General features: G+C 38.8%; 1 protein-coding gene across 4 annotated transcripts in view; it reads left to right on the forward strand.

Annotated features, from left to right (window-relative positions):
• Window positions 1–23,860, forward strand: part of LOC148359591 (LIM and calponin homology domains-containing protein 1-like) — a 74,399-nt gene that overhangs the window by 3,808 nt on the left and 46,731 nt on the right. For all 4 annotated transcript variants that reach the window (XM_088344856.1, XM_088344854.1, XM_088344855.1 and 1 more), the window contains exons 2-3: window positions 20,848–20,918; window positions 21,612–21,681. In XM_088344856.1, the coding sequence (XP_088200982.1) occupies window positions 20,848–20,918; window positions 21,612–21,681 (141 nt within the window). The remainder of the gene's footprint in view (window positions 1–20,847; window positions 20,919–21,611; window positions 21,682–23,860) is intronic.

Raw genomic sequence — 23,860 nt, forward strand, 5'->3', positions numbered from 1 at the left:
CAGGTAGGCGCCTTGCATGGCTGACTCCCTATTGGGGTGTGAGTGTGTGTGTGAATGGGTAAGTGTGGAGCACAATTGTAAAGCGCTTTGGGAGGTCTTCATTGACTTGAAAAGCGCTATTTAAATGAAGACCATTTACCATTTAGCTGAATTACTCTATAGTAAAAGTAACTAGTTACCAGGGAAATTACTGTAAATGTTTTCGTTATTTTAAAAATAAAAAATAAGTCGGTCAAAGAATTTGAAATTTTCTGAGCAAATACAAAACACTGCGGGGCCTTTTTTGACCGGAGTTTACTTAAAGAACTAGTGTTTCCAACTATTTTTAGAGAAGTGTTTTTTTTTTATCGCCTCGGCTCACTTAAAAGAGCCGTCTCTTAGGTGTTTTTTGTTGCTTTAATCCCTACATTACCATATATTATCTGACACTATCAACAAAATAACTTGAACACTGGGGAAATGAAAGAAAAAAGACAGAAATGGGGAAAAAAAAGAAAAATACACATCAAAATGAAAAAAAGGGAAACAAAAAGAAAATATGAACTTTACATTTTTATATAAACACATGAGCACTGAAAAACATAGGAAATATAACTAGATTATTTAAAAATCTGCACCGAAAAAAAAGATAAATTAGAAAAAACAACACTAACCTTTTTTTTTGCTCACCAAGTTCAAAGTCAGCAACACAGAATCCCCCAAAAGTACATATCGACCAATCATAAGAGAGAAAAAAGACGTTTCGGAGGGAGCCAGCTGTTGATTGGTGGGGAGCGCCCCCCCTTCGTTCACATCCAAAAGCCGGCTTTGAGAGACGTTTCGTTCATAAACGACACGATTTGGGGTGCTCAATTTTTTTTTTCCTGGACTTGGCTCTTATTCGCCTTTTATTTCTGTGCATTAGTAAATACTATATTGGTAATCACTATCCAACTATGCATTAGCTCTTATTTTGAATGGTGACACAATCTCAAAAGATGACTCTGAGGAGAGGGGATAAACCGCACCGCTGAAAACGGTGTCTGGTGTTCAGGGACACGGCACTGTTGGTGTTCAGCAGCTAAAGTAATGCACCGCTTATGATCGACGGTAACGATAACGGCGTTGAAACGGTGTAAAAAATAATTTGATTACCCTGTTACTGATATAGCGGCATTATTCCCAACACTGTTCATGCATGATAAAAAAATATGATGATCCAACAGTTATACGATTACTGAAAGGTTTGTGGGAAAGTTCTATACAGAAATTATGAATAAAAACCATGCTGGGCAAATCAAACAGCTGCCCTGACCCAATAAAAATAAACTCCAATTTGGACCATGATCTTACGTTTGTGCACCGGTGCTTTCAAATAATCCCCGAGTGGAAGATAGATGAGCAACAAGATAATGAGATATGATCTATATTCTGAGTGTGCCAACAGAAACAATGAGCGCACCATGCGGAATGGATTTTTGCCTCTTTGCCAGGGCATCCCAACAATCGTCACACAAGCGTCGTTTTGTTTCCCTTCCGAGAGAATTTCAGTGACAGCAACTTATCGCTTTTGACTTGTCGGCCCGCTCGCTCAGTCCACTGTATGAAAACGGATGAATGGCTTGTTATCTGTTTTTTATTGTTGTCCGTGTACGGAATGCCTACGCAGCTTTTTGAAGTAACATAAAAGCCTGCATAACTGATAAATGGCTCATTTTTTTGTGAATGAGTCAATGTAGTGAAGGTACAAGTAGGGATTTGAAAGCCTGTTGGTTGGAGTTGTGTTGAGCCCACAGTAATCCCACCCACATCTCCTCATTGAACAAAATAATGCTATCACTATTGCCATATGCTATTGCTGTAGCAAATCACATAAAGTGCCTTGTTAGAAAAGCTTTAAAGAGGTACTGTGTAATATTTACCATGACATATCATTGTAATGTAGTGCAACCGAAAATAAGTGCTACAAACCACAAGGAAAAATACAAACTACTGGGACTTAGTGACCAAACCACACCATTTTCCTTGAATTTTTTTGCACAGCCTTTCACAAGTTTTTTTTTTACCTGTGGAAGCAAGATGACAGACAACCATGTCAGCTCCCTAAATCATGCTATATAAAACATCTATTTTTTATTATTTAAATCAATAATGTTTTTTTTAATGGAGTTTTTCTACACATAGGAGGCACTAAATAATACACAATGTCCCCTTAATGTCCATACAAAGTTTTTTGTATCATTAATCAACATACAGTATATCTCTTGAACACATGCCGTTGTGCTCACAACTGTTCATAGTTGTGTTTAGCGTTATACACAACGTTTTTTTTTGTTTCTCGTGTATTAAACAAAAAAATGCCACACTCAAGAATTGCAAGAAATACACTAGAAAAAGTAGAAAAATATTGCATTAACAAAATAAAGGAAAATTGAATAAACCCATTTCATAATATATATCTATATTTTTTTAATTGAAAAAAAATAGATAAGTTGTTTTTATTTTTGTTGATTTCCCTTGTTTTAATTTTTCTTTATCATTCGCCCAGTTTTCGCATAACTGTCACTGTGAATATGCACATAGCTATTATATATCATTAATATGTTGTTGATTGACGTTTTTATTATTTTGCACATGTTTACCTTTATTTGTGTTTTACTGACACTGGAAAAGAAGCCATACAATTTTGTTATGCTTGTACGACAATTAAAGGACATAATTTATTTCCTGTGACTTCAATATGATGGAAGCATTCATAAATGCTTGATTCAGTGATCTAGTTAATCCACTTTAAATACATTTAGCCTTTCTACTCTCACATTTTAAATCAATATTTTTCAGTCAACTAGCTTCCATTATTTTTTTGGGCAAGTTCAGTATGATCCAATTCTGTTCTATTTTCATCAATCACAACCACTCAATACAAGTTGTTTTGTGCATTCAATACACTTCCCCCAAAGTTTGGGCCATCATTCATCCAATTCCTGGGAGATTCATCGGCATCCTCCGAAGCACTCTGTTGACCTGGAATCAGAATGGGATCAGTGCACGCAGTTGAATAGGTAACTGATAGTGCAATCACGTTGTTGTTCTCTTTTCACTCTTCCCCCTCTTAGGGAAGGAGTGGCATGGTATCGTTGGCCACCTGCTAATGCTCTCTCTAGGGAATTTGAGGCAGCTCACTGTAAATGAATGAAAAGATGGATGGATGATGAATGAAACAAGGCCTCTTCTTTAGGAGCCAGACGCTGCGTGTTTTCCCTCTGGTGCAGTTTTGGGTCAGCTAGAGATGCTAACTCAATCAAATTTGTAGTCACAAGCTTCTCAACATATGCAGAGAAAATTGCCTTAAGCTAAATTTAGTTGGTTCAGAATCTAGTTAGGTGGTTACCGATTTAGCCAAACGGTGATACGGTGGTACCTTGCTAGTTCGCGGTTCCACTTTCGCGAGTTCAGAGCTTCGCGGGTCTAAAAAATATATACCTTACCTTCTCAATAAAAGCATTTACTGTATTAACTTGATGCCATTGAGCGCGAGCTTATGTCAACTGAGGACACGGTGTGTACACTCTTATTGTGAAGGGGAGGGGGAGGCCCTGACACAATGCTTAGTCATGGTGAGTTACCGCTTCGCATTTTTGAAGGGGCGCCGCTACTTCGCGGATTTTCAGTTTTCGCGGGTGGTCTCGGTCCCCATTAACCGCGATAACCGAGGGATGACTGTACTCACGATTTCCCACCAGAATTATTTCCCAAAATAGCCTCTTTTATCTCTGTAGTATCAAGAAGGAAGCAATTCTCACAACATATTGAATTTTAGTTTTAAATTTTAAATTTTGTCGTTCCCTGATATTGACAATGATGTAATGGTCTAAAAGAAAAATATGTAAACACACAAATAGATCATGCAATGTGGTTTGATTCTAACACTACAATTTATTTACATGGCAAAGAAAATAAATCAAAACAAAGGACATTTTTGACAAGAGAAACTCATTTCTAATTACCAAAGAAAGAGGGACTGTGTGTTAAAGAACGACGCCCCCTTCTCGGAAAAGCTCTCTATCCCTTTCTCCATCATGCTTTTTCAGCCGATGGAGAGGGAAAAAGAAAAAACATGGCTTGTGCCGCCAAGGCAGTGGTTCCCATTCTTCTTTGTCTCCAGCAAAGGTCAGATAAAGACAAAATTGAACTGGAATGGACCTTTAGTTTTAACTGTGCTATCTGAGCATTTGTTGCCACTTCAAATTCCAGTGTGAAAAGTTCAATCTTGAACTTTGACCTGCCATCACAGCTGATTATAATCGTGATTAAAAGGCACTTCTAAAATGTGTCCCAATCTATCAAAGTGCACATCATGAATGATTAGTTCACATTGGGAGCCATGACAAAGCTGAATGTGGCCGGAATTACTGTAACCTGTCATTCCCATGTCATGAATACAAAATTATTTTGAAAGTCCAAAATGCACAAATAAATTCTATGTCAGGTTACTTTGGTTGTTTGTAAACATAAGTCCTTTCATCACTCCAGATTATTTTCATAATGTTGTTCTCAATTCATTGACGTTGTTTGGACAAAGTGACGGGATTGTGTTGATTGTTGAGCAAGCTGGTTAGTTTTGCCACAGCAATACACGCTGATTGCAAAGATATAGAGGCGGTTATTTTGGAAAGCTTTTAGGCCAGATTGATTATGTCTCCTCCATCAATTTCCCATGTTGAGTTCAATTTTTTTTCCATGCCACTCAATCGCAGCATTGGATGAGTTGAATAGTAATTAACCAAATCCAAATCAAATCCATTTGCCAGTCATGACCATTGATACTACATGCAACATTAGCAAATATTCTGATTCAATCAGAACAGCAAAATTGTATTGCACTGTGTAAAGGTTTTTTTCTGTTCTATAGATATATATCTACACAACATGTAGGGGGTCTGTCAGAACCCAATCAGTGATGGCCTCTTATAATTCATTGTTCACACCTCGGATCCTGGCCGATCTGCAGGTCCACTTCAATAATACTTTTATTGGCAAAACCGTGAGACTTAGAGTGAAAGTGCTTTTAATTTGTTGGATGATCAACTTTTTCAGATTAAAGCTTCTTTTAATCACCCACGATCATTTATCATTCCATCTGCCTCCACACTATTGATCGCCCTCATTGTCAGGCAAAGCGGGTCGCTTTGTGCCACTCCCAAATCAAGCTCCTATTTTATGGATATCTCCTGGTCAGGCTCAGATTTGTAAAACCATGTATTCAGGTTCACAAATGGCCAGTAATGACATGAAATCAGGTGTCTAATAACTTGTATTCTTTTTTTTAAATCTAATTACCGTATTTTAGTTATACGTGTTAAGTAATGCAGAAAGTAAATACCTGAATTGTAACAGTAAAGACTCCTGTAAATCTAAGATTGTTCTTGCACTAATTTGTTTGATAGCTAGGACAGAGTCTGATGATCCTTCCTCCTCATCCAAAGGATGTTTCTAATTTGGGTCACACAGGCTGAGTTGGTGTTTTTTTGAGCTGCAACGCTGGGGAGCTGGGCTCCTTATGCTGTCTAGGGAGCTTTTGCAACCCCAGCGGAGGCCGCTCCACCAGCAAGAGTGAGAGATTAAACTGAGATATTGTGCTTTCGGCTTTTTGGGTTCAGACTTGCTCCATGCAGATTTGGTGATAACACTCAAATGAATGCCAGTAGTACATCACTGCAATGTTGTATGATGAAATGATGATGCTTTGTACTTCAACCAATCAGCAAATTGTGTGGTTCTACTTCTGTCATTCTCTAGCATTATACACTGATAATATCCCATTGTTTCACCTTGTAAGACTTGAAAAATTGGATTGATTTTAGTTTCTTTGCAAAAATAAGCAATATCTTCCCACTGTGTGGTTTTAACTGCCCAATTTTATTTTTTGACCGTTGCTGGCTTTTCCACTGGGCTCATCCATGCACAAAATAGATCATTCACTAAGATTGCCATGATAAAAAAAGTATGCGCTCATTGGCAATTGTTGGCGTGCTACAGTAGCAACCTTGTTCTCATGCAAGGTGCCGGCAGTCGACATTAATCGATTGCCCATCACTCAGAACTTGACAGTGGCCACAATGGCAATCCCGAAAAGGAGTTTGCTGATGCAAATCATACTAGGACCTCGATTTTTGTAGATGACATAAAGATGAGAGCACTTTAAATGATCAGGCTCTTTGGAAATAAATTCCAATAAGTTTTTTGTATTATTTAAATCTCTTTAGGTTTGACATCATAGCAAATGACAACATGACAGGCATTGATTCTTGTGTTTGACATGAGCTGCATTAAATATTAAAAGGATCACTATTTAGAGACCATTCACTCACTTCTCTCCTCTTGATTGTCAAATAATTCTTATAGTGGCTTACATTAACGCACGGCCCTCTTGAGCGTTGTTATCGCCATCCTCTTGCTACTAGCAAGGGGATAAAGTCTAATCCTGACTAATCTAGCCCGCTGCACCTCCCTCTTTTCGGGTGGAACGGGCTGTATGGGGTGGGGGTTTTGCATTGACAGCTCCTGTAAAGTGGCTTGTGTCCTGTTTGGACTCTATAATGCCAAGGAAATTTAATCTTAATGTGATATTTACCATTTATCCGAATGTTCAATTCCTATTAATCTAATGTTTAATTAACGGTTACATTTAAAATAAATATCTTTCACCATTTGGTTAAGATCCTTTCGCCTTGAGACTCTTTATTTTATTATGACATCTGTTTTACAATACTGTATCAGTAGTTTGTTTGATATAGATCCAAGAATGTGGCTATACAAATAAAGGCCGTCCTCCCATCAGCAGTTGAGAACATTAAACCTCCCTGTTCACTGTTTGTATAAATACGGTAACATAATTTGAATATCCTACCTAAGCTGTACTTATGTTAGATATAAGAATTGCTGACAATCTAATGAGCATTTATTAAAAACTCAATAAACTGGGTTTACCTGGAGATCTAATGTTCCTTTTTCCCCTGAAAAGTTATTTTTAAATAATCAACATCATCAAGTTCAATGTTTTAGGAAAAGGAAAGGATAATTTGCATACCCGTTCAAAACAAACCATTTTCAGTGTTTGGGAAAAGTGCGAATAACAAGCTGTGACCTTTTCTGGAACTTTACAAGAATGTGCTGCTATTAAATTATCCACCAGATACTCCTTGGATTTCTTCTCTCCTAATATCCAAAAGCACTCTAGGGTGAAGTACAATAGAAGGATTTCTGTACATTTAGGGGAACAGAAGTGTTTTCCTTTCTTAATGGGCCCTCACCACTAATGTGGACGGACAGACAATCACATTCCCAGGAGTGACACATAGACTTAGTGACAGAGAAAAGTGTAAGCAAACGAGCACTACACTGTGTTTCTCCATGCAGTGACCAATTTTTTTCTTGCTCGACTGCATATTTTATCTATGATTTTTTAGCTGTAAAGTCATAAGCTCAACCCTGAATCACCACAATCTTGCAAAAATCAACCCCTACAAAATTGTTTTAGTTTTTTGTACAAGAAAATCCTTAAACAGAGGATTTGTGTTAAAAAAATAACAACCGACCCCACCCACCCCCCTGCTGCCCCCCCAAAAAAATTGGTTCATATTTTTTACCCAATGGTCTGAGTAATTTTGTCTACAACAACCCAAACAATAGGGTTGTTTTCTGGGAAAAAAAAAAACCAAAATTGCTCAAATTGACCCACATTTAGGGTTAGTCCCATTTTTGGCTCAAATGTTTGTAGACTTTATCTGATTTTTTTGAAGTTGAAAGCTTCTTTCTCAATTAAGTGTGTTCCTGTGATGGAATTTGCACTCCATCACTATCGTGCCACCATAAACAGTCTGATGAGCCCCCATTCTTCCACGGTGTTGACACATGACGTCAGTGGAGCTCCCGATTAGTTCAGCCCTGACAAGCACAGCACATCTTTGTCGTGATGAGCGTGGTGAGCAAGTCTGAACGTGAGGACCAAAGAACACAATCCTATCACTTGCTGTGGTTACAGGGGTCGTTGTTGCTCTTAGATGACACGCAGCACATGCGGTGAATGAATCTAACCATTGACATGTGTGACAGGGAAGTGTTTCTGTTGATCTTTTTTGTTGCTGTGATATTTTTCATTTTTCTGTTTTGAAGCTAAGTTCAAAAAGATGTTCACACATTTTGTTTTGGCTTCAACTTGCTGTAGATCAAAGGTCTCAAACTCAATTGAGTTGGGGACCGTTGAAGCTAGAATCTGGGTGAGGTTGGGCCAAATAGGGTTTTCTACAAAAACAGTGCTGATAAAAACATTCTGCTGTTCTTAAAGGGAAAGTGTTATATTTTCTCACCTAGATGTCACTGTAATGTGTAGTGCAACCAAAAATCATTCCATTGAAGACTACAAAGTACGATACTGACATTGAGCAAAAAGTACCCCTTTTGCTCCCATTTTTACCCAGTCATTCTCCGAGGAAGACAAAAGAGGGGAAAATGATTTACTTTGAAAAGCAAAGATAAACATGTTTGAGAACAAAAAGAGGCATAAAATGAAAACGGGACTCAAATGAAAAGTAGGATAAAAGAAAGCAAAAAAAATGGAAAATGGAGGAAAAAAGACAAAAATGAAAAGTCAAGTCACATTTATTTGTATATCCCTTTATCACAAAATGTCTCAAAGGGCTGCACAGGTTAAGAAAGCTATTTTAGTAATATTTTTCATATGTAACTGAAATGACAAGATTGGGATCAAATATAACACCTATATTTTTGACCGAGTCACTATGAGTGTTATTACATTTGTCAAGGTTCAAGGCAGTGTTTGAGAAAAAATCGCGACAATGAGCTAGACCAATAATCAGCATCTCAGTTTTTTTCTGTGTTAAGGTGCAAACAATTAAGTGACATACATCTTTGTATCTCAGTAAGGCAGGACTCTAAATCTTTACAACTTAACGAAGCAGTTGTCTCCAATGGCAGATACAGTTGAGTGTCATCTGCATAGCAATGGAAACTAATATTATACTTGCGAATAATATCACCAAGTGGAATCATATAAATACTAAAAAGAAGGGGGCCAAGTACAGAGCCCTGTGAAATGTCACAGGTGACATCAAAATGTTTAGAGATTAGATTCCCGTTGTTAACACATTGCGTCCTGTCTGACAGGTAGGATCTAAACCCCAAAGGTACAGTTGTTGGGATACCAATCAATTTTTCTTGACGAACAAGTGATATGTTGTCTCATTTAGCGATACAAAGTCATTTGGTTTTAACCAGGTCTCGCAAAGACCGATTAGGTTAAGATTGTGATTACTAATAAGTTCATTGACAAGTAAAGCTTTGAAAGCAAGTAATATTAAAAAAACAAGCTTCAGCAGTTGACAGAGCTGAACCTTTTACCGAATTTGGAACCTTAGTGATAATCTCCATAACATTTTGTTCCCTGTCCTGGATCTTGTGCCTTATCAAGTCATGCAATGTTCTCTCATTTTTCCTTTAATTTCTCTGTTTTTTATCTTTGTTTTTTTTTCACTTTTATTTTCCTTTTTTTTCCCCAGTTTTACTATTTTTATGGTTTCATTTTTGTTTTTTTGTCATTTTTTTTCCATTTTATTTTATCTTATTTATCTTCTTTTCAAAAGTAATGGTCACTTTGAGTCTCCGTATTTTGTCTTCTTCTGTTATGCTTTTAGCACTCGTTTTCAGTGGCACGATAGAACAGCGACATCTATTGGCGAAAATAATGCACAATGTCCCTTTAACTTTCATATAAAATGCGGCCTCAAACCATCATCCTGGGGCCTGGTTTGAAACCCCTGCTCTAGATGTTGGTCCATTTTGTGCAACAAATGCAGTTGTACTTCTTGAGATTCTAGAAAACATGAGAATTTCAATATGAGTTTTTTATAAAGAAAAATCTTGCTCCTCATATGACGGAATATCCATATCATGAGCATTCCCAGAGGCTACCACCTGAGACCGCTTGTGACTGCTCACTGCTTGTGACTGCTTATCGCCAGCATCAGCTCTTTCCAATTTGCGCATGCAAACTACCACAGGCAAAAAAAGTGCAGTATAAAATGATGTGTGTACATTAATATAAAGTTACAGTGACTTACATATTATCAACACTCTCTTTATCTCATCTCATCTCATCTCATTAGCCGTACCGCTTATCCTCATTAGGGTCGCGGGGGGGCTGGAGTCCATCCCAGCCATCTCCAGGCAGTGGGCAGGGGACACCCTGAACCGGTCAAAACATTTAAGTTGACCGGTATGCGAGCTCTGTCACTGGATCATTCAAACAAAAGAATGTTGATTGACTTTTGTGTGTGACTGGTTTTTCTGTTCATTGGTTCTTGGTCCGATAACTTAAGCATGGAGAATCGTGTTACTTTGTCAAGATTTTACTAAATTCTTTCTCTAGTGACAAAGTCTTTAATCAAGCTTTTTTTCACAATCATTTCCTCAATTCTTTGCTGATTTCTCACATTGAATTAAGGCAGTGATTGACATATGTGGACCTTTTTGTAAGGGGCTCCAGGAGAGTGGTCAGTGGCCCGTTGTTTCCCCTCAGCCTCCTAAGAAAACGTAGCTAGCAGGATATCGGAGACTCACGGAGGCCCCTAGAAAAGTCCTTCTGATTTGAAAGCTAATCTGAAAAAGCTGCCGCCAACACGGGCACTCTTTGTTTCTGTTCTGGCATGGCTTTACTATGTTGTTGCTATTCACCTTGCGTGATGTGTGGTACAGTTTGAGTTAAGTAAGCTTTGTGTAAAGTAGTTTAAATATGACACCCTACAGAATTTTAAACGTGGCGTATTCAGAAACCTCTGGTAAACTGACACAGTTGTCCATATCTGCAGTCAATACTATTTATCGAGGATCAAATTTGGGATGTTTTCAAGTTGACGGTTCGCTCATCCACCACATGTAAAATAAACAAGCAGGGCATGATTACAGTTTTGGATTTTCTAGGCTTGATTTCTTTTTCTCTTCGTCTTGGTGGTACCTACAACTATAGAAAACCAAATACCAGGAAATGCACTAGATAACACTTTAACCAAGTGTTCTTTTTTTCATTCTTTTTTTCAACGTTTTTTGTTCACAAATAACGTTATGCATTCATTCTCCGTCTCATATGCCTGAACATATACAGGACTGTCTCAGAAAATTAGAATATTGTGATAAAGTTCTTTATTTTCTGTAATGCAATTAAAAAAAACAAAAATGTCATACATTCTGGATTCATTACACATCAACTGAACTATTTCAAGCCTTTTATTATTTGAATATTTCTGATTTTGGCTTACAGCCTAAGAAAACTCAAAAATCCTATCTCAAAATATTAGAATATCATGAAAAAGTATACAAGTAGGCTATTCAACTAATCACCTGAATCATCTAATTAACTCGAAACACCTTGCGAGGGTTTCCTGAGCCTTAAAAACACTCAGCTTGGTTCAGTAAACTAAATCACAAGTATGGGGAAGACTGCTGATCTGACTGCTGTCCAGAGGACCATCATTGATACCCTCCATCAGGAGGGTAAGACACAAAAAGACATTTTTCAAAGAGCAGGCTGTTCACAGAGTGCAGTTTCAAAGCATATCCACAAAAAGTCTGTTGGAAGGGAAAAATGTGGCCGGAAACGCTGCACAACCAAGAGAGATGACCGCAGCTTTAACAAAATTGTGAAGAAGAGCCGCTTCCAGAATTTGGGGGAGCTTCAAAGACAGTGGGCTGAAGCTGGAGTCCAGGTATCAAAAGCCACAGTTCACAGACGTGTCCGGGAAATGGGCTACAATAGCCGTATTCCCATGGTCAAGCCACTTCTGAACTCAAGACAACGGAAGAAGCGTCTGACTTGGGCTATGGAGAAGAAGCACTGGACAGTTGCAGAGTGGTCCAAAGTCCTCTTTTCAGACAAAAGCAAGTTTTGCATTTCATTTGGAAGTCAAGGCGCCAGAGTCCGGAGAAAGGCTGGAGAGGAGCAAAATCCAAGTTGCTTGAAATCCAGTGTGAAGTTCCCACAGTCAGCAATGGTTTGGGGAGCCATGTCAGCTGCTGGTGTTGGTCCACTGTGTTTCATCAAGTCCAGAGTAAATGCAACTGTGTACCAAGAGATTTTACAGCACTACATGCTTCCATCTGCTGAAAAGCTCTATAGAGATGAGGATTTCATTTTCCAGCATGATCTGGCACCTGCCCACAGTGCCAAAACCACCAGTAACTGGTGCACTGACCATGGCATCACTGTCCTTGATTGGCCTGCTAATTCCCCTGACCTGAACCCCATCGAGAATTTGTGGGGTATAGTTAAGAAGAAGATGAAAGACACCAGACCTACAAATGCAAATGAGCTGAAGGCCGCTATCGAAGCATCCTGGGCATCAATAACACCTCAGCAATGCCACAGGCTGATTGCCTCCATGCCACGCCGGATTGATGCAGTAATCTGTGCAAAAGGATTCCCAACCAAGTACTGAGTGCATCAATGGACATTTTCAAATGTTTGATTTAGTTTTGCTGTTATAAAATTATTTTTTTACTTGGTCTGAGGAAGTATTCTAATATTTTGAGATAGGATTTTTGAGTTTTTTTCAGCTGTAAGCCAAAATCAGCAATATTCAAATAATGAAAGGCTTGAAATAGTTCAGTTGATGTGTAATGAATCCAGAATGTATGACATATTTGTTTTTTTTAATTGCATTACAGAAAATAAAGAACTTTATCACAATATTCTAATTTTCTGAGACAGTCCTGTATGATGGGATGATGATGTAGGTTAGTACTACGGGGATTTGTGGTGGCTAAATTAAGGATGCGTCATTTGTATGCCAGACAGCGGTTGAGAGGAACTTGAAGGGTGCATCCAGTTGATGGCTTTAAAGGGATTTTAATCCTTCACCCTTCCCTTTCCAATCCCATTCCTCTGGCTTTCGGGGAAATTTGGCAGTTGCCATCCTCCACCTAATCTAAAACCACTGCCAAGGTTTGTTTTCGAGCCAAATACTGTTTCCAGTTTTCAGGCTTGGAACCTCTTTGAACTTGTAAGAGAATTGGGGAGGAAGTGAGCGGAAATAGTCAAGCTAAAAGAAGGCTCAAGTTATAGCCCAAACATTGTTCCATCTTCTAATCCGTGTGGAAAAGGGAGGTACTGGTCGGAATGCTAACAATTCAATCAGCTTTGTGTCACTTAAACGGAAAATTGCTGTGTTAGTCAAGTCTTGGGGGGATATTAGAAACCATTTCCATCCATCCATTTTCTGCGCTGCTTATTCTCACTAGGGTCGCAGGGGGGTGCTAGAGCCCATCCCAGCTGTCTTCAGGCAGTGGGTAGGGGACACCCTGAACTGGTTGCCAGTCTGTCGCAGGGTATAGGATAACTTTCTCTGAAAAAACAAGTCAGCCAGAATTCTGAGGATCAAGGCTCCTTAGATAACAAGTAAAAAAAAAAGCGAGTTGCACGAGTAGCAGTACCCCAGTCGGTCTCTATGCCCTGGTCAGAGGATTCTAATGAGATAATTCAGTGTCCTGGTTTTAGGTTTTTGGTCTATACTAAGCACATACTAACATGCTTATAAATTCAGGTTATGCCACCTCTTGCCACCATTATGTGACTGCTTGGATAACCTCCTAAAAATCATTGTTTGAAAAAAAAATAATAATAAAAATAAATAAATATATATATATATATATATATATATATATACACTATTAATTAAGTTATGGAAGTCATTTTTCGTACTGGGTGCATTTGGATAAGATTTCTTCATCATTAAAACATGTGTAAAATGTTGTAATGTGATCTCTTAGACATGACAGGGATACCCAAATCCTAAAACATGTATTTAGGATAATCTATCTATCTATCTATCTATCTATCTATATAATGGCATTGGTATATTCCAATTATTTTCAGATATAATGCATTTTGAAGACAGTCTGTCTTGTCTTTGACGTAATGTGAAGAACACCAGCATCTTAGCAAGTCAGTCAAGTTTGAAATTGTCAAGTTTAAAGTTTTGGTAGTTTTTGTGAAGAATTTTTTGTATTTGTATTTATTATTATTCAGCCAGTATCAACCATCAACATGATATCTACTGGAAATCATTTTGTCACGCGAAGCTATCGACGTGACTCGTCGCCTTCGATCGGCGCCGGGTTTTTTTTAGACCCAACTGCTGTGTTGGGAGTCATTAGGTGACCAAACCCCCCAATTCCAACCCTTAATGCCAAGCGCCAAGCAGGGAGGCAATGAGTACCAATGTTGTAAGTCTTAGGTATGACTCGGCCGAGGCTTGAACCAGTGACCTCCCAGTCTCGGAGCGGGTGCCCTACCATCTAGGCTACCGAGCTGGTGCCTAGGTGTTGTGTCACAGGTGGGCGCAGGAATGGTACAACAAATGGCGAGCAGCCAAAATGGGGCGAACTGGCAAGAATAACACACAGAGCTAATGGGCTTAACTAGCCAGGACACAGCATGCTAGCTAGCTGCTAAAAAGGACTAACTGGGACAGATGAGCGGAAAATCCGGAGGCTGCCCGCCCAAAAGCATACATTAGGCAGCCAGGATAACCGGGAGCCAACATGAAAAAACATAACACGGCAACAAACACGCACTCAGCCGGGGAAAAATTGATGAGCATGGCAGGTTAGTTAGCTAGCTGACTGCTAACTGGGTTAATACGAACCAAACGAAACTACAAAACCTTCGGTAGCCCGCACGCCAACATGTAGCTATTTGGACAATATTATATGAATTGCAAGACACATGGTTAAAACACAAACGGAAAAGTCACATACCCAAAAGGAATACATGATGTACACGCCACGGTGGTCTTTTGATGATCAAAGCAAGCATCTTGTACGAAACAGTCAGCAGTCCCCCAGTGACACGGTAAGCCAAATTCGAATTATTTTTAGCAGAAATGAGCGCTATGCTTTTGTTGATTACTTCAATCGCTGTCTGTTTTTCAACGGATCACGACATCGTTTTGAGTTCTTGTCATCCGGTGATGTCACAGTTCCAGGGGATATGAGGTTAAACTGTCAACTTTGAGAGTTTCATTGCGCATGAAATATTATGGAACATTTCTCAATTTTGTTTTAAAGCCCCAAAATTTTTTTTTCTTTTTTTTTTTTAAAATACATTTAAAATAAATTAGTTTTCCTTAAAATAAACCACACAGTTTAGTTTCTTTTGCGCAATACAACCCAGAAAATTGCTTAAAATTGAAGTAAATTAAATTTCTATCTAAGTGCTTTAATATGGTTTAAACCTGCATATGAATGGAATTTCCAAACATAATAAATTTGGCATCATTCCTGCTCTGTATATTCTGTCCGTCATCCCAGGATGCCAGCTTTCCAGGCGCAGAAGCAAAAATTTCTATCTTTACTAGAGGTGATCCCTGTGTTGATGGCAAATAAAAAGATTGGCATTGATGTATTGTCAGCAGATACTGTACCTCCGCTGAACTGAAGCTGAACTTGCTGACACCCCCCCCTAAACCACCACCACCACCACCACCACCACAAGGCTTCCCACACTGTGGGAATTTGCAATCAGCATCAATATTTATTTTTGCCTTTGGGGCTGGTTATCTGTTAAGTTTAAACTTTATTAAGATTTAGATTTTGGAGAAACTGGGAGAGGAGCTATTAGATAAGAGAATTTCACTCAGTTTCTCCCAACTCCTTCCCAACCTCTTCTTTTTTATGAAATATTAAAGGTAGAAAAACAAAACAAAAAAAAAAGATCAGCCAATAGGGGGTGAGAGAATCAAAGAACAGCTACACGATTGGCCAATAGTGACAATCATGTCAAAACAAGAAACAACAGAGAGTAATAATCATATAAATAAAGAACTGGAATTCTATGGAATCTCCTTTGCATTTTTCCACTCTTAGGAACAGAATAAACTTATCATTAGCCTATTGTTGTTTTCGTCCCGCTAATCGGAAACCAAAGGCATTTGCGGATTAAGCTCCCTTGCCAAGTTGTATTAACAAGATTATTGGCCCGGGAAGCCACAAGACACACTCACATGTGTTTTTGAACTCTATAATTACATAACTCGTCCAAGACGACGTCCCATAAAAGAAGAATGTGTCAGACTACAAAAGCCAGCCACGCCGCTTGGCAGCACATGTCTTTTGTTTGTGCATGTCTTCCAGGACCGGCTGACGACTTAAATGAGTCTGTCAAGCATCCGTCGCCTCTGGGCTCAAATGAATCGTGCGTTACCTGGCCCAGTGGCAACCTTCCTTATTTCATTCCTTACACAACAGGTATATTTTTTCCAACTCTAGCCCCCCGGGGTTGAAGGGCAGAGTAGAGGAGCAGTTCAATCATTCTCCTGCTTTCATTTCGTTTCCAAAACAGGAGATTGTCTTGGCAAGAGGTTTGTGATCCCTTGCCAGTCATGATTTGACCTGAGAGGAATCCCTTTTATTGTCTTAATAAATTTAAACTGAATGCCTCTTCAAATCTGTCAAATTAATGTGTTAAAAATGCTAATAGCTCATTTTGATTCAAGGATTATTGCTTTAGTATGATTCTGACAGGAAATGTGTAGGTTTGGTTTACATGGAGCCTTGAAAATTAGCATTAGTCTACATCAGTGGTTCCCAAAGTGGGCGGTACCGCTCCCCTGGGGGTGGTGGAAAGATCTGGGGTGGCAGTGAGGGAGAAGAAGGCGGTAGGGGGGCGGCAGTTCGAAGCCAGGAGTTTGAACGTAGTGCAGTTGTAAAACTGCAAAGCACTGCCTTTTTTTCAAGGATTTAAAGGGTGGTGGTGTTGCGCTAATTTCTGAAAAATCACTCAAATTTAATCCTCGTACCTCTAATAATTACAAGGCGTTTGAGGCTCTTATGATGCGGTCCTCTCTATTGTCAATTTATGTAATAACTATCTATCGCGCACCTGGGCCATACACAACTTTCTTAGACGAATTTGCTGAACTTTTGTCTGAACTAGTAACCTATGCAGACAAAATTATAATTATGGGGGACTTTAACATTCATATGAACTCCCCACTCTGTTCACTTACTATTGCGTTTAGGTCTCTAATTGATGCATTTGGTTTTAATCAACTGGTTGATTTGCCAACCCATAAAGATGGGAACACGCTAGACTTGATTCTGACTCGAGGAGTTTTAACCTCAAACATTATGGTGTTACCGTGTACTACCGTTATCTCGGATCATTATTTAGTTACATTTGAGGTGCTAGCTAAATGTAGTGTTAAAAAAGCTGAAGGATTTAGCGGACGCAATATAAGCACTGGCACAGTTTCTGAGCTCTTTGAACTCCTTCCTGGAGCAGTTGCGTCCTTTCCTTCATACAATGGCTCGATTGACTCACTTGAATGAGTTCAATACCACCCTAACAGTGTCCTGGATTCAATAGCGCCCATAAAGCTAAAATCACGACCTAAAAGAGGCACGCCATGGTTTACTGATGAAACTAGAACCCTTAAACAAGAATGCAGGAAATTGGAAAGAAAATTGCACGCTACCAAGCTTGAGGTTTTCCATCAAACCTGGTGTGACAGCTTGTTAAAGTATAAAGCGGCCCTTACCTCTGCAAAATCGGCCTACCTTTCGAAGGTGATTGCGTCTCAAAAGAACAATCCCAAAGCCCTTTTTGACACTGTAGCATCGCTTACAAGGAAACAGACTATCGCAGATAGTTCGACGCACTCTGCTCATGACTTAATGGTCTTCTTTACTAAGAAGATTCAATGCATACAGGAAGAAATTGCTAAAGACATTATTAAGACCACACATATTAAAGGGCTGAAATCTACAGATGCACGACAGGGTGGCTGTCCTGGGAAATTGTCCGGTTTTAGTGAACTGTCACTTGATGATCTCAAACAGGTGGTGAATGCGGCCAAACCGACAACTTGCCAGTTCGACCCGCTCCCAGGTTCACTCATTAAAAGTCTTTTTGGCGTCCTTGGGCCTTCATTTCTAAATATTATAAACATATCACTCTCCTCAGGTGTAGTTCCAGCAGCTTTTAAGTCCGCCGTTATTAAACCCACACTGAAACGACCCAACCTTGATCGTGAAATCTTAAGTAATTATAGACCTGTGTCAAACCTACCTTTCCTCTCTAAAGTACTTGAAAAAGTAGTGGCACAGCAGCTGAATGTTTTCATATCCGAGAATAACCTTTTTGAATCCATGCAATCAGGATTCAGGGCTAACCACTCTACTGAGACAGCTCTGATCAAGGTAACAAATGATCTCCTACTGGCAATGGATTCTGGCGCTTCATCACTTTTGCTGCTGCTGGATCTTAGTGCTGCTTTTGACACAGTGCACCACAATTTCCTACTAGAACGGTTGGAAAAATGGATTGGTCTCTCAGGAACCGTCCTCTCGTGGTTCAGATCCTACCTCTCAGATAGGACGCACTGTGTTAAATATGGTGAAATGACATCTGAGCCCTTTAATGTTACCTGCGGTGTTCCGCAGGGTTCAGTGCTTGGCCCCCTTCTTTTCAGCATTTACATGCTTCCATTAGGTGATATTATTCGCAAGTACAATATCAGCTTCCACTGCTACGCAGACGACACTCAACTATATCTTCCGTTGGAGGAATCTACCACACTAAACTGTGGAAATTTGGAGGTCTGCCTCATTGAAATAAAAGAGTGGATGTCACTCAATTTCTTGCGTCTTAACTCTGAAAAGACCAAAATGTTAGTCATTGGTCCATCTAAATGCCGTGACTTATTCTCAAAAACTGCTGTGAACATTGACAAATGTCACATCACACAGAGTGACTCAGTTAAAAATTTAGGTGTCATATTTGACCCTGATCTATCCTTTGAAATGCATGTAAAGAAAATTACTAGAACCGCTTTCTTCCATCTTCGTAACATTGCTAAAATCCGTTCAATACTGTCTCAGTCTGATGCGGAAATTATAATTCATGCATTTGTTACCTCCCGTCTCGATTACTGTAATGCACTATTCTCTGGTCTCCCGAAGTCTAGAATCAAGTCTCTTCAGCTGGTACAAAATGCCGCAGCAAGGCTTTTAATTAGGACAAAAAAGTACGATCGCATAACACCGATTTTGGCTAACCTGCATTGGCTCCCAGTTAGCCATAGATGTGACTTCAAGGTTCTCTTAGTATTGTACAAAATCATACATGGACTTGCTCCCTCTTATCTTTCAGATCTGATTTGCTCCTATGTCCCGGTCCGAAGCCTACGATCTGAGAGTGCCGGTCTTCTGGTGATCCCTAGAGCAAAGAAGTGTTCTGCTGGTTCGAGAGCGTTCTCCATCCGGGCATCGGTGCTGTGGAATGCTCTTCCCCCTGAGATCCGATCTGCAACCTCAGTGGAAATGTTTAAATCTAAACTTAAAACTCACTTCTACTCCATAGCATATGAATAACCTACTCTTCTTGTCGGCTGAAAAATAGTCTGTGTAATATAGTGTAATAATCTGTGAAGCCCTTTGAGACTCTTTGTGATTTAGGGCTATACAAATAAAGATGACTTGACTTGACTTGACGTAGTGAGTGATGGAGTTTTGGCCAACCGCAATTGTTACTGTTCGAGTTTTTAAAGTGTCGACCAATCAGAGGCAAGTTTTAACAATAGAACAAGCCAATGAACATCATTCAAAGTTACACTGGGGATCCAAGGGGGTGCCAGTCTGCAAACGTTTGGGAACCATTGGTCTACATGGACACATGGCACACAAAGACCCACTCGATCACTGAAATGCAAAATGTTTATATTGGAATAATGAAATGATTGGCTCAGATATGATTTTCTTCAAATTTTTGCTGCAATTATGATTGTTACTTCATTCGTGATATTGGGTTAAAATACACAGTTGTTTTTATAGCGGGGACATTTCAGGATTTCTTTTTTTTTAGATTCACCTAATCCACTTTTCAACATTGGTGATGTTGATTATAAAATCTACGAGTTTTGCTGGCTGAACTTGGCTGGAAATGCTTTGCTCTGTTCCTGGGGCAAATTAAAACCTCAACTTAAATCATTGAATGACTCAAAAAAAAAAAAAAGAATTCCTACATGCAAATTCTGTATGCTTCAAGAGAACATACAGGTAATATATGTATAAGAGAAACATACAGTATACTTTATGTTTACAAAATAGTAAAAGTTGTTATTGGTGTGAAAATGTCAATACCGAGAGAAACTTTGTAAAGAAAACATAGATTTCACTTTTAAAAACGGATCAGATCAAATACACCCCTCAAAAAAGAAATAAAAATATTGTGCATTTTTGACCACTTTGTGTTTAATTCAATGTGTTATCATTCCTTTTGAATGAAATTAAAACAGAAGACAGGTGTAGAATGTTCCACAACTACCGGCATTTATTTATGCAACAATACAAGTGACATTCCAGTGAAAACAAGCAAGTCATGCACATTCCACTCAGCTGTCTGTGTGACTCACCTGACAACAACCACATTGAAGAGTTTTAATTCTCTCACAAAAACCGCAAAGTGAAATATATTTCACTTTTTTATCATTGGTTTGTGAGAATATGTTACAAATGCATGCAAATAAGCAGCTCCCCCTCCTTTTTATAAATCCCCTGTCATGGCACATTAGCTCGCCATGGCCGTTTGCTGATGGTGATTGCAGCTTACGCCAAGCTTGTTAGTGTTTAGCACTATTTACCAGCGATGGACTTGACGTATGGCTGGCGCTGCTTTTGTGCACCGCTGCAATCTAAGACTTCAAATGACCGGAAATTTATGTTTTCGGATTTTTCCCTCTGATTTATAGCCTTGAAAATTTGCAGAATGAGTGGACTAACGGATGTTTTACTTCCCAGGCTGTGACAGGAAGATGCTTTGGTGACAGGAATTTCAGGGAAGGATTGGAGAATGGGATACTGCTCTGCGAGTAAGTGGTGTTTTGTTTGAATTATTTGTCAAGCCTAAGTAATGACACTCTTTGCTAAGTTCGGTGTGTGTGTGTATTTGTGCTCAGAGTGAACTAACATAAAATAAGAGTTTTGATAGGATAGGGTATCCAATATGTTTTCCATTTGCTAGATTTTTCGTAACAATATTTTATAAGATCAAGCAGTGTCTATCATGATGAGCACTACATTTATTACTATTTATATTGTTGCTACGGCGCTTTGTACAGCAAAAGCAAACCTCTGTTCTGGGAGAGCAAACAAGGACAGGTCTTTTCCATTCTTTGAGGTTGTATGAGTTATGCGGTGGGAAAGAGGATTTTCCAAACGAAAAAATTACATCTTTTCATCACCTTATAGCTTTGTCGGAATGCAGACGATATCAAATAGCACAAGGGTATCGACGGGCGGGTAATTCCTCCGTGGGACAATATTCGTTCCTGTGCTGCCTGCTAAAAATGAATACAAAATAAGGAGACTGCACAAGCTTATCACTCTGTAACACGATAGAAATTTTGCAGTGTTCTTTTGATTGGGAAATGTTGAGTCCTGGATCCCAAATTTTCGGAATGACTATACACTTTATTGCAGGCAACCACATTGATTTACAAAATGCCCTCAAATCGCAACTATTGTTCTTAAGTCTTGATGTATTCATTGACATTCTCCTTCAGGTTACTCAGCTCTATTAAACCTGGCTTGGTAAAGAAAATCAACAGACTTCCAACACCTATTGCTGGCCTGGTGAGTCTTTTACCGTCAGCCCATATAATATTTAATTTTGAACATTTTTGAGAATTAGACTTTGTGGAATAGTTGGCAAAGAGTACTCATATCACCTATTTCTTTAGAATTTTATATACATTTAATAATTTCACAAATCTTTCTCAGTTTGTATGCATGACCAATACTTTTTTAATGCCATATTTGAATTAACAAGGCAATTACTGTGAAAACTAATTTTTTTCTTTAAGAAAAAGGCCTGTTGCCAAGGAACACTGGTTGTTTGGATTAGTACATAGTGCAATAAACAAAACAAAAATGGGTTGGCTAAGGTGTCAAATCTGGTGGCATCGCTAATGGCTGCCAAAGAGCCCTGTATTTTCTTTCATTTGGTAAACTCCGTGTCATTCCCTGCAGGCATTTTTGACACCACTACAATAACAACTACTGTATGTTATAAAATACACAGTAGCCGACCTTTACAATTAAAGTCTGCATATTCAGCGACTTCATTTTGAAATCTTTAAAGAAAAAACCTAGGTTTTCTCTAGAATTTATTTTCTAGTTATTGATATTCCTCCCATTACCCATTCACCTTATGTAACATATAATGTTATAGTCAAATCTAAGTATTGTTTTGAACACAACTTGAAGATAAAAATGTGACACTTGTGGGCCTTCCACTGCAAATAATAGTACACCCCTTTAAAATGGACATTACTCCTCACTTCCTGCAGTTCTCCATGGTTTTTTTTTTTGCTCACCGGGGCTGCAATTAGGGAGGTGAGAAACAAACAAACAAGAGGTCTGCTGTTATCAAGTCCCTTCATAGTAAAATAGAGGCACCCCAATCCCCCACCCCCCTTCCTCTTCCTGTTTAGGACTAATGGGAAAACAAGCCTCTGAGGAGGTTGTGTAATTGGAGCAAGCGTTTAGCTCAGTTCTACGCCAGCTCGGCAGCCATCAACAGGTTGCTTGTTGCCCGCTTCTTCTTTTTAAATTCACTAGCCAAAGGCTACTCAATGGTGTTGTTTTTAATGCTGTGGGAAAACACACTGATTATTATAATATGAATGAATTATTTGAAGCTAATGTGCTATAGATGGGAAGACTATACTCAGTCTAAACATTCACTGTGCTCATCAACAATTAAAAATATAATTCCAAAAATAAAACTTTGCGTCAAAGATGTCAATAGTAAAAGAATAATTTACATACCGTATTCATTATTGTATAATGCGCTCTTGTGTATAACGCGCACCTCTAAATTTCGATAAAAAAATCGGTACAAAATGTTATTTTGTTTTTTTCTCAGCTCAAACTAAGCAAATTACGTGACAAACATCGTTGAATATGTGCGGCCATGACTAAAAAAAATAATTGGCAACATGAACTTTGAACACAATACCAACATAAAATTGTCAATGTATTTAATATCCTTAAAAGTCCTATTCATCATAAGATACACTAAAGGGTTGTTTCCCTCATCAAGCTTTTTTGGCTTTATGTATATCTTTCAAGACAACTTTTTTTTCCTCTATTCTCTACCATTTGTCTGTTAACAAGAATAGAAATAGTGGCATGATGAGATAAAATCTCATGCCTTTTCGTATACGGTCTTTATCGCTGGTTATCTAGTGGTTACGATTTGGTGCTCTCACTGCTATTACATTGCTTCGCTTCTTGTTGCATCCAATGTTTAGCGATTGTGGTCAGCAATATGTTTTGACTGATCAACAATTGCACAATTACGGTAATATACTAAACTTCATGTATAATGCGAATCCAAACTTTGGGTTCTTTTTTAGGTTAAAAATGTGCATCATACAAGAATACGGTAATCGAAAATTGTTTTGAAACGCTGTTATTAACGATTAAATTCCACTCGAGCTAACATTGTTGCTGCTTTCCTACTAGCCATGGCTTGGGCATAATTTGTGGCTTCATGAAGTATAATATAAAAACTCTACCTGGCTCCTTTTTGAACCAACTGCTCAGTGTGGGTTGCAATTGAGTAAAAACGTTAAAAAAAATGTTACAGTGAATGAATAAGTGTGGCTTCAGCTTGATGTGTGTGTAACCTCTCACACTCAGCAAGCCTTACTCCAAACACGCCAGCTGCCAATCACGGTTTTGCGGTCAAAACCCGGTTTCATCTGAGCCACAAATCTGCGACTGCATTTGGGAACACACAGGAGAG

This window comes from Urocampus carinirostris, chromosome 9 (assembly GCF_059441175.1).
Source record: "Urocampus carinirostris isolate Australia breed hairy pipefish chromosome 9, RoL_Ucar_1.0, whole genome shotgun sequence".
NCBI classification, from domain to species: domain Eukaryota; kingdom Metazoa; phylum Chordata; class Actinopteri; order Syngnathiformes; family Syngnathidae; genus Urocampus; species Urocampus carinirostris.